Source organism: Hirundo rustica, chromosome 13, assembly GCF_015227805.2.
Source record: "Hirundo rustica isolate bHirRus1 chromosome 13, bHirRus1.pri.v3, whole genome shotgun sequence".
Classification (NCBI taxonomy): domain Eukaryota; kingdom Metazoa; phylum Chordata; class Aves; order Passeriformes; family Hirundinidae; genus Hirundo; species Hirundo rustica.
Window position 1 is genome coordinate 6,886,072 of NC_053462.1, and position 12,427 is coordinate 6,898,498.

At 37.2% G+C, this 12,427-nt stretch overlaps 1 protein-coding gene across 8 annotated transcripts in view; it reads right to left on the reverse strand.

The window, feature by feature from the left end:
* Window positions 1-12,427, reverse strand: part of TCF12 (transcription factor 12) — a 160,289-nt gene that overhangs the window by 65,691 nt on the left and 82,171 nt on the right. For all 8 annotated transcript variants that reach the window (XM_040077414.2, XM_040077418.2, XM_040077419.2 and 5 more), the window contains exon 7: window positions 3,775-3,839. In XM_040077414.2, the coding sequence (XP_039933348.1) occupies window positions 3,775-3,839 (65 nt within the window). The remainder of the gene's footprint in view (window positions 1-3,774; window positions 3,840-12,427) is intronic.

Below are 12,427 nucleotides of genomic sequence, written 5' to 3' on the forward strand. Positions count from 1 at the left end.
AACAGCTACACATGTACTGCACATTTATCTCAATTTCACTTTAAAAATAGTGCACACCCCTGGCTTTCTTTGAGCTCAGGCCTGTCAAACCAATGTGCAGTGACAGCTGGGGACCTTTTTGATGATATTGGAAATGGGAGTAGTGAATTCAGTATCTGAAGTTTAAGCTTGTTTCTTTCCCATAAGCTACTGTTTTCAGCACTAAATCACACAAATGTGACAAAACCCCTTTTTATTACAGGAAGTTTCTTGAAAACTTAACCTTTACCTGATTTATAATTTGTGAAAAGATGCCCTTCCCAAAACTGCAATTACATGGCCAACGGGAGTGGCAAAGTCCCCCACAAAACCCACAAACCACCACCTTGCCTCCAATTCAAAGACACAGAAAGAGACTTTGTGTCAAATCATGTACCATTGCATTTTATTCTGACAGCAAAATAGAGGTTTTAGTATTTCTTCTAAAAGCTGTCAATTCTTCCTCCAGGTAAAAATTTTTGACATTCATCTAACTCAGCTCTGCATAAGCCTCGATTTGTCATTTTACCCATCCACTTAGAGTCTATGTATTTTTGGATGTTCCTTTTTGGCTTGTTTAAAACACCTGATGGAAAGAAAAGCTGAGAACCTGCACTTCCTGTTAATAAAATATTTGTAAATCAGCCACATTTACGTTCTTGTGACTAAATGTTATGGCTGAATCAGATTCTATTACCTACACTGCTCAGGTTCTTAAGCTACATTGAAAATCAATCACACTTCAACTCCTACAGCCTAAATATAAAGCCTGTAGGTAGCAAACTCCCTACAAATCACTGCCTAGATTATTTTCAGTAAAAGGTGAGAATGATACTAAGACTCTGAAACATTGCAGTTTACAGTAGTCTTGAAAGTTTTCATTGCAGCCTTCTGTAAACTCAACAGAAAGTAAAAATTAAAACTCTTCACACTTCCATACTAGGTTATTAATACCCCCTACACCAGTGACATAAGGAAAGGAGGTAGGAGAAGGATGGACTCGAGAGTATTTGGAGAAGTTAGGTATTTTCAATTCATCTGTACCCAATAACAAACTCAGAATACTGACTGGCTCTTGCCATTTTACCATTTCAGAAACCTTAGAGCCACTGTCCTTGAAGAACTCATGGTTCAGAGCAGAGACTAGAAAAGAGTGGGGTTCACTGGTTTTGGAGCAAGAAAAACAGTGGCTCAACAACCTAAATTTCCTTCTTTTTTTTTTCCTTTTTTTTTTTTTTTTTTAAGAATACTGGAAGAAATAGTCTGCAAATGTCAGAAGATATGAAGAAGTGATACTGATTTAACTGGAATACACTATATAAAATTAATTTCCTTCTCAGATTGCATAATTGATATTTTAATAATGCTTTTACCGCTTCCACGTTTCACAGGTGAACTAAGAAACCAAGGACAACTAAAACTAGTGCTGAATACAGAGTAAAGCTGATTGAAAAACAGCTAAGAGTTTATGATCAACAGTGGGTGAATGTATTAACTGAGACTTTGCAGGCATCTGTTTTGGGCATCATTCCACCTCTTAATTAGTGACTTGGATGAAAAATGAAGACTACATTTACTAAACTCACAAAGCAAATAACCCATAAGGATCTACAAATGCAATGCAAGCCTGGAATTCAAAATTGCACTGACAAATTTAGAGATGGTAGAAGCAATGTGTTAAACAAGTAAATACATTTTTGTACATGGAACCTGTAAACTGAAAAACACAGGGTGAGGAATAGCAAGCTAGCCAGCATTACCATAAAAATGTATTGGGAAATTTTAGATCACCACATTTTAAGTATGTATCAGAAACTGGATATTTGTTAGGAAAATAGGCAGGTACCACCTAGCAAAAAATTCACAGTATTGTCTGAAAGATCCAGGAAATTTCTTTTTACCGTGGCGGTAAGGCCCTAGGTGAGGCACTTGACCTCATTTAAAGCACTGGAATTCACTAGAATTGTGAACATACCGGAGAACATTCAGAGCAGAGTATAAGCTTTTCTACTAATATTTCATTCTGAGATAGATCCTGTTACAAAGCCCCTGGTAAAATATACCTGCACTATACACGCCCAGGTAAAAATTAACTCCAGTTATGTCTCATCTTTTCTAAGGACTCCGTATCATCTTAATCATCTAATGGTTTTCCAGCCTCTACAGACCTAAAAGAGAATAGATTCTTCTCCATGTCCACTGTCTGTAAGAGTCAGCTGCTTTAATTATGATGATGTTTAGATAAGGGACCAGGGAAACTTAATGTAATTACACTTAAGTAGTTGAAAACAAAACCCGGGGTGGTCATGCAGTCTCCTCCATCTCCAGCCTGTTTTGTGAACTGACCACAGGAAGCCTCCGGCAGGGACAATGCAGCTGATTCCCCGTTTGGATTGCAATGACCTCTCATGATCACTTTGGACCTTCTCTATTGCAGATTTCAAACACTCTAGCTGAAATGAGAGCTGTATTTCAAACACTACAGTGCATTTACAAACAAACAAACAAAAATTCAAAAAGATTCAGAAATCCCGCCACAGTCCGAGTTAAATTAATTCAAATGCTGTCAGATTTACCTGACAAAGACCAAAATAAAGTACAAACTGTAACTTATCAAATGAAATTAAATGGATTAAAAATTTAATTGAAAGTTAACTCTATGTTCATTTTTTATTATCCTGAATATAAAACTAATACAGATTTACCTACAGTAACATTTTCCCCACATACTAAAAATTTTAAGGGAAAAAAAAAAAAACAAAAACAAAAACCTGAGGGAGATTAAATAGTCAGAAATTTATCAAAGGGATGAACAGAACTAAAAGTGATGTTAACAGAAACAAAACATGTATAAGATTGTAGGGTTAAGTAGCTATATGTAAAAAAATTATTATTAAATGGTCCTAGACAGAAACAATCCTAAATATACAGAGATATAAAAGGATTTTCCTCACTGTGAAATGGAACAGAAATTGCACTCATTATTGCAAAGCAGAATGGAACTTTATGCCAAGTTCACATAAAACCATTTTCCAATACAAAACATTAGTTTGGAAGCAAATTAATTTCCATGTTACTCTTTCATTAAGTTAAAGTCAAATTTAAGTTATTATATTTAAATAGAGTACATAGAGAGTTATTTCAACAATAGTAACTACACTAATACAATGTTTTACTGTCTAGACTGGCAATAATGTGAAGCCCATAACTCTCAGGTAAAGAGCTACACTGCTTTTTGGAAGAATGTTGCTGAAAGCTCACCCATACAGCTACAAATGGGTCTTTGTTTGCCACATCTGCATTGCAGAGAAGCAGTAAAGGCTCGGAGAATGAGCCTTTCTTAATAGGGGAAGCATTGCCACATGGTGCTGCCCATTCACACTTCCCAAGCTACCAGTTAAAAGACTAAAAACCAAGATGTCAAACTCATATGCTAGATGTTATCCTCCAGAAGAAAGACGCTCCTGAAAATATCAGTTCAAAGGAAACAGTCAACCTACAGCAAAATTTAAAAAAGATTCCTCTTTGAGAAAATAAACGCAAATTAACCTCTTAGAATTATAAACATATTAGTTATTTAAATCTTTATCAACATACACTGAATGTAATCACATGCTAATTATACTTTTTAAACAGTCAAACTTCCCGTGCCTTCAAAACAAACTTTTAAACAATGATCAAAGTATTCTTAGTCTGGCTTATTAGAAATAACACGAAGGAAATCATCACTCTAAAATGAAGAAACTCTGTACTTACTTGACAGCCTGGTAAGCCTGTGTCTCTGCCATACAGTGGAAATGGTCCTCTGTCAGAGGTCTTTCCTGTAAAAGAAAGAAATTTAAAGATTAGTTATTTTTAAAATCCCCTAGACATCCACATCAGTTGTCCTTTTATATGCAATTCAGAAAATCTATTAGCATCATAATAAATTTAAAAAACATCAAGGAGCAGGAATAAAATCAGGCTTTTATATGTCTGTGTTCAACACACTCAAGCGACACTACGTAATGGATGACATATTTACCTAATTAACTTCCTTTTGGAACCAGTCAGATACTATAAAATATTCCCGTTCAATGCATTTAAATACAAAAGGCAAACGTCCATTTTCATTTCCATTATCAACAAGCAAAGGTAGAGAGACACTTTTAAACATTTCTCCTTCCTACATGAAACTAACACTTAGCCGGTATCCATCTTAGACAATGAATATTCTGAGCAATAAAATAAAACCACATGAAAAGCAAACAAAAGCTTCACTCAAAACAGTAAAACTCATGCTTAAAAATCTTTTAGTTTAATGTACAGCAGGTACAAAACTCAAGCAATACAATTGGGCAAGGCAGCAAAGCAGATCTTCTGCCATAACTGCAGTCTTTGCATGCAGGTAGCACACAGAGAACTCGTGGCTGCCTTCTGATGTTGCTGCCTGAAATCACAAGACATTAGCAATGGGTTTGCCAGCTCCAGAAAAACTACTTGGTGCCATATTTGTTAGGTATGCCATCAAAATGGCATGTTTGGATTGAAAACTCAGTGTGCAAGTTCTCCAGCAGAGCTCAGAAGTTTAGCAATCAACACTTGGAAAAAAATCTTGCACAGAAGCCGGCTGAACAATGCCAAGCATCGGACTCTCATCAAGTTTGTGTTTAACAGAAAACACCAAGTGCGTGTGCCTGCCCCAATTATAACACAGGACTCAGAAAAAACGTGTACCAGTACTCAGAATCTCATCCAAAGGCAAGCATTCATTAAGCACACCTACCCATTTGAAAATGACTGCTGTCTCACCCAACTAGGCACTCCCTTTGCAAATGATGTGTGTGTTACCCTGTCTCAATAAGAAGAAAAAGTAGCCTTTCTTTCACATTCCCATTTCAGTGATAAATAATTCCATGTTATTGCAATTGCACTTCAAGAATAGGACTTCCTTTGCTTTTTCTGATTTTTCTCTCTTCCTCCCCAAAGTCCCTAAATATAATTTCGTAAGAGGAAAATCTAAAGTATGCTTATTGTTCATTTTAATAGTGGATCTTTTGTAAGCAGGGAGGAAGAGGAAGTCTGAGTGTCTTGGAACAACATCTCTGCAAGATTATCATCGTGATAGCTACCAATGGTATGGTCAGCAATAGTCTGCTTGAAAAATGGCAGCTCTGCTGTAACAAAGGGGAAAAAAAAGTTAACATTTTTCTGCTGAAGCAATTTGCCTCTAACAACTATCAAGCACCAAGCAAATAAAATACCTAGCATGCAAAATTATAAGTAGTAGGATGAATCATGCTGTTCATATTAAACCAGACTCAGCATTTTCTTTCCAGAAAATGAGAATCTCATATCACATGATAAACAACTTTGACTGAAGTATGCAGTATTCCAGGCTGGCTTTAAAACAAATATTTGTACAAGAGTCAATTACAGAGGCTAGAAAAATTATGATTTAAATTATGGTTTGTGTAGCAAGCAAGAAATTGTTAGATAAGAACGCATAAAATCGTGCTATTTAAATTTTATAATTTTTAAAGTACGGCAGATTCATATAAAATGAGAAAAGCTTACTCCAACAGCCCCATCTATAGTAAATTTGGGTCCAAGAAGTGACCAGGAAAAGTCAAAGCTTTCTGATGCTGCAGTGCCTAAATATTTATCAAAATTAGCTGGAGCAAATTAACATTTAACCCGTGTTCAAATGCCTTAGCTTTCCAGTGACGAGTTTGGAAAACAACCAGGATCAATTATGAGAGGGTGCCTATCACAGACAGTCTCCCAAACACATTCCCAGTGCAAGCACTTAGACAGGACTCTCAAACTCACAATAGTGTCTCAACGTTAAAGGTACACATTTTTAACATCAAAAATTACCAGGCACACACTTCAGCAGCACACACTGAGCCCACACTCAGGTCCTGCTCCTGGGTCCCTTTCAAACTATGGAGCTGCACCCTGCGCTCCCTCGTGTGGGACTGGAGCAGCGTCAGCAGCTGCATGTCCACAGCAGCACAGCACAAGGAGGGACAGAGGTGAGCCAGCCTGGGCACCATTAGAGCACAATACTGAGTCCAGGGAAGCCTCCAGGGAGAAAAGAGCAAGGTTTCCCAGCATCGTGCTGTCTGGCCATACCACAGGACAGCTTCATTGCCAACACCGTGGAAAGGTGACAGAGTAAAGACTTCAAGGTGCCCCTTGTCATCTCAACACACTTCAGCTGCTCCAGCTTAGGAACAATGCTATTCTCACTATTTAAACCTTTGTAACCTAATCCACAGGCAAGGTTTACTGATCAACAGAAACAGAAAATACTTTAGCAATACTTCACAAGTACTTGAAGGGAGGGTAATGTCAAGTTTGAGAAGATGACACTTCCTCGATGGTTCACAAACAGGTAGGTCCCATCCACACTCTCTGATCCATGCTGGGCAGTCTCTAGCATCCAATAAAGTTCATACACACGGCCAAATATATCAAAGCAGAATCCCTTTGGTGGTTTTTAGCTTATGAAATACCTTTTTTATTTATTCATATTCTTTATAGATTGACAGAAGAGCATAAAAATGTAGAGGTTACATTAAATTCAAATTTACTGGAGTCCCAGTGCTTATGAGAATGCAAACTTTAAAAATACAATGAGACTGAGAGCCAAAGCAGACCCTGAAATGACTTGCAGGCTTACCCCACAAGATTTGCAGCTGAGTCTGTTATACCCTCTCTCAGGTCTTGTCTCAGTCAGTGCCCACTACACAGATAGCAATAATCTCTTTTGCATTGCAGCTGGAAGTTCAGAAACACTCATGCTCAGCATTTCAGGGACATAAGGAAACTCACTGTGGCACCTGACATTAATTAGAAGAAGGAGAGCAAAAGACACTATAAATGACAAAATCCTTATTGGACACCTTCATTTGCACAGGTTTGTGTAAAGATGGAGGTAAATGTGGTGAGCAGACTTATCAGCTGGGAAGGTGAAGGAGATGCCCAGATGAAGTTTATTTCCTCTTCAGATTTTATTTTATTTTCACACAACAAAAAAGATAGATGTTGCCATTTTAGAAGCAAAATCTATGCCTTGCTTACAAAGTAGCATCATGGTAAACTTTTTCAGGTTATATCCTAGTGGCTCTATAAGCCAGAGTCGTGCATTCCAAGCAGATTTGGAATAAAGCAATAGACATTTAAAACAATTGAGCTGGTTATATGCAAAAATTTCACATTTGGACAGATCAATTCACAAGACATTTGAATTTTTTAATAACTTGGAATTAATGTGTTTTATTGGGCCTTGGTTGGTTTTTGGTGGGGTTTTTTTGTTTTTTGGTTAGTTGGGGGTTTTTGTGTGTGTGTGTGTGGTTTTTTTGTTTGTTTGGGGTTTTTTTAACCTTCATTTTTTTAATCAGCAAAAATTTCAAGGACCTAGTCACCAACTAACAGGCTTAAACAGGGACTATGGAGTTAACAGAAACTCAACCAAGAAAATCACATTAGGCATTTTGAACCACAAATATTTCCCAATTGCATAAATTTAAAACCTTGACACATTCTCTACCAATTCGAACAATAATAGGTATTTAGTCAATAATTTTTTTCTCTTGCAATCACTTGTCTAAATGTGATATGCTCACAACTTAATATAGCCTTTGAATAGCACATGAGGAATTGTCTTCCAGAATACGTCTGTACGTGTAACAGCTGTGCAGCCTAAATACTCTTACCCCAGAACGAACTGAAACAGCGAGATGCAAAGTGAAAGTGAGCTGAAAACAGCATTACATGAACTCAGCTGAGAACTACTTCAGTGAATGTGCTATAAATGCCTGCCAGTATAAAACAGCCTTTTCCCACTGCCTCTAGATAATGCTTGGCTTATGAGAAGATGGCAGAACTCTCAAAAAATTATTTCAATTCCCACAGAATTAACCCTTTACGGATCGAAGATCTTTTTGTGCATCACTCAGAATTTGTTTGGTTTGCAATATGGAAAGCAAGCAACAACATCTTTTAACGAAGCAATGTTTATCATCCGGTATGAATGCTATAGTGACCACAGCTGGCAGCTGCTGTGTTTGTCAGACATGAAATATGTCTGCCCTACTTGTACAGAGAATCTGCTTTAAGTGAATACTGAGGCGTGTTTTTACAGTTCCTAAACATCATTTCTTCAGTGGTAACACTTTAAACTCGTCCCTACAGAGAGCCTACCCAAAAATCAGTTTATAAACATTGTTGACAAGTTTGAGAAATTCTTTTTCCCTTCAGGTTATTAAACTGGGGTTGGTAATTCAGCTAGAAATCAATTATTAGACCGCTTTCTCCCCCTCCACATCCAGCAAAGTATGTGCCTTTGTTACCCACAGAATGAATACATTCAAATAATTTTTCATATGCAGATCCAGTGTAACAAGGAACAAGCTGCACAAGCTACACTGACAGGCGCATGCATATGAAAGACGCAAGAAAAACCTTCAACAAAGTAGACATTTTTCTACTAATCAATACTGCTTTCCAAATTACCGTGGGGTAGAAAGTACACAAAGTTTATAAGATTCTGAATAGGATTCTTGTAGGTCTACTCCTTTATTTTGTTTGCATTAAAAATTCTTATTCAGTAATTCAACACAGTGAAAAAACATTGTGTTTGATTCAAACACAAATCTATCTCTGCTCCGAGGACTTGGTGTGTTGTCTTGAGACAAGACTGACACAAGCAGCCATAAAAAAATTTACTATATATCTATGCATTTCCCACAGCAGCAGAGGAATTATTTCTTCTTTTTCTACTGCTCTATAGCCTACTCATTAATAAAGGCTGCCACAGTTTTAGTATCTTCTCTCTAGCATTTTAAAGATCTATAATGCATATTGTGAATACAACATACATTTTTCCTTATGATACTTGAGACCAGAACTCCTGGAAACAAAAAACAGAGATCTGGAGCAACACAATTTGAAGAAATGGCTTTAAACAAATGACCTCCTATTCTCTTCATGACAATGTTTAAGTATTATTGGCTGCTGTGTGCCAAGCATGCTGCTGGCTGCACTGAGGATGTTTAACAAGCCAGTGCCAACAAGTGCAGCTGCTGGACTTGCAGCACCCTCCTCCTGTTCATTCCAAGCCAAATTACTCACTCAGCTATGAACAATGAAGCAGCAACACAGAAAAATGCCAAGTGCAAGTGAGATTAGTGATAAACTACAGGATCCCTACAGAGGTCAGTGATTAGCAGGTCCCCAGTCGTAATCACTTTCCTAACCTAAACCTTTATCTCATCTCGCTCCATCTTAGCTCAGTCCTCTGACTGCAAGCAGCTTCTCCAATCGATATCCCTCCAAGCCCTGCAAACTCATCCACACCCTCACACCTTTTAATAAAGCAGTCAAACCTACACAAAATGGAATGTCTGCAGACTTGTAGGACACATTTTTAACCTTAAGTGTAATAAGTAATTAATACACAAATAAATCCTATTACTGGGGAAAAAAAAAAAAAAAAAAAAAAAAGAAAGTAACAGAACAGAAGAAAAACTACAAACATACTTAACCAGAAATGCTATGCCCATGGGCAGCAATGCAGTCTATACAGCTCATCATAAAAATGGTATGTACAGACTGCAGCTAGTGAAAAAGGTTGGAGTTTTTTCCCCCATGCTGTGACATCTTGTAAGACCAATGTTCTCAGACAGCAGAAGTAAATGTTTTAGCAAAACTTGGGTTTAACGCTACAGATTTGCTCCCTCCTCCTTTTTTTGGCCGAAATTTTGAAAGACTGGGATCCTACAAAACTAATGATGGTCAAGAAGTAAAAAACCATGATCCTGAATAAGATTTATGGGATTTAACAGTCCTATCTCAGATCTGCCAGGAATCTCCTAGGATTCTCCATGCCATAAATTCTCATTTGTAAGAAGACAGCATCATACTTCTGTTATCTAGTCCAATTACTTATTTGGAGCAAGAACTGCTTTTCCCATCCAAATAATCCAAAATGTGAAAATTCTGAAGCTGGAATTACCTGTAATCAACTTCCCATTATAACTTTTGCAATTTAGGAACAAATACTGAATTATTGCTTTCATTAACATTTGCACAAGATGATCTGGAAAAAAAAATCAGTTTGCTTTCCAAAGACTAAAAAGATCAGAATTTTTTATACTTGCAGTTGTGTCGGCATTTGCAGATGTCTTTCACTGTGAAAACTCTACTGATTGAACCAACAAGGCAATAAATCTCAGAGTATATTTATAAAGATGTTAAACACAGAAGTCAAGGGACTTCTCACAACTTCTTTAACACAATATTTTTTAAAAAAATAATGTCAGTGTGTGAAGAGGTATTAAAGAACCTGCTTCTCAAAGACATGCCTTTGACACTTCCATCCCATTGATTTGTAAGTACATCTAAGAAAAGATGGAGTATTTTGTCAGTTTGCAGATCGCTGCACAGATCTTGTGCTATAAAAACAATTTATTAATGTTCTTATGTACTTCATATACACAGGAGGTAAGGGTGGACTAAATTCCACATTATATTTGGATTGACCCTATGAACTTGTAATTTATATGCTCATGTCAAACAAGAACATTTCTATTCCAACAGAGGCTGATCCATGAGGGCTCCTTCCTCGGTACTATTCCTGTCCCTCCACTTAGCAGGCTTACACTGAGCTGAATAACAAATCAAATGTTTGCAAGGCTAAAAGGCACTGAAGTCGCTGGCAGGAAGAATGCACAGCAGTAACTGAGGGAAGAGGGAGGACAAACCTGCAGAAAGAACTTTCTTCTCTTCCTCCCCCAAGCATATGTGGGCAAGTGTCTGTGAACCAAATAATTCCTGAATAGCTGTTTCATGTAGTTTCAAATCCTCCACTACTATGGCTACCCCAGGCTAACCCTACCATTAACAAGGTTAACACTCTATTAACTCATTATGTGTGTTGCACACAGAGAGAAAAACCAGTGAGAAACATAATAAAAATATACTAAAAATGAGGGAAATCAGGGACATTGAATATCCAGAAAACAATAACCAAAGTGAGTTTGCATATGAGCACACACAACCATTCCACACTGGTGGCATTTGTCATATACATTTTCTTACCTCACCCATACATTCCATGTTTTTCTAGAGTATCCAAGTGTCTTCACTTTGTCAATTAAAATATTTCTCCTTTTGCCATCTTTCCCACCTCCTCCCCAAGGGATTTAGCTCAAATTCTTAAGTAACTAACAAAGCTGCTACTTATAGTTAACTTGAAAAGCATCCCTTGCTCTCCTGGTGTGGAATTTGTCCCAGATCTAAGGACAAAAATTACTTTGAACATCAATTACATTCTTAAGTCTAAAGTCAAGAGGATGTTTTAATTGGAAATGAATAGAGAATCCACACTTTACAATAAAATGCTACACCTGCTTCCAATTAAAAGGTTATTTTGGTGACAGTACTTACTACAAATTACTAGAACACTTCATATATATATATATATATATATATATAAAAGTTCTGCAGGTATCTATAGCTTCTCTTACTATCCAAGATCTATTAATTCTCATTAGATGTGAAAAGTCAGCTTGTCAACAAAGAAAGATTCCCCCTTGCCCATTTTATGTATAAACACAGGCACAAACACAACAAACATTTATAACCATTTTTAACAAGGCAACTGGCAAATGCATACAATGGTCCTCTGTTGTACAGCACTTTTGATGGCTCCTATTTGAATGACTTGCTTAACTTTTTCTAACTTCACCCTTCACAGCCATCTCAGTTGCAGAGACAGAGGTTTGCAAAACAGAAATTCTCAAGCTGTGGGCTCCAGACTAGCAGTAGATGCTTGACTGAGGGAAAAAAACCACAACAGGAAAAAAAGAAAAAAAAAAAAAGGGGGGGTGGGGGGGTGGGGGGGACAAAAAAAACAAAAAAAAACCACCAACAACCAAAAAACCCCAACTAAACAAAAAACCCAACCAAACCACCCAAAACCCCAAACAACACAGAAAAACAACATAGAAAACCAAATCCCAAACACACATTAGATGCTAAAACACATTTTGAAACAAAACAACATGTTAAGTGTTTTCTGAGTGTTCCTTCTTCTAGAAACAATTCCCACAGGTACCACACAATAATCAAGTTACCTGTTAAAACAGGAGGGGAAATCCTCAGGAGAGGTGCCTGAAAGGAGCCATCTCCTGGTTAGGGGCTGGAAACTCCTGACTATTTATATGCATTATATGAAGGCACATTGAGCCAAAAGAATGTGAAACAAAAACCCCATAAGGGATAATTAGATAGTCTAGATTAAGGCAAAGTACTTCAAATGCTAAAAGCTTAAAATAGGTGTTCTTATTTTGATACAAAAGCTGTAATCATGGTACAGGACTCTAGAATGTCCAAAGATTGAAAGCAATCCTCCCAAGCC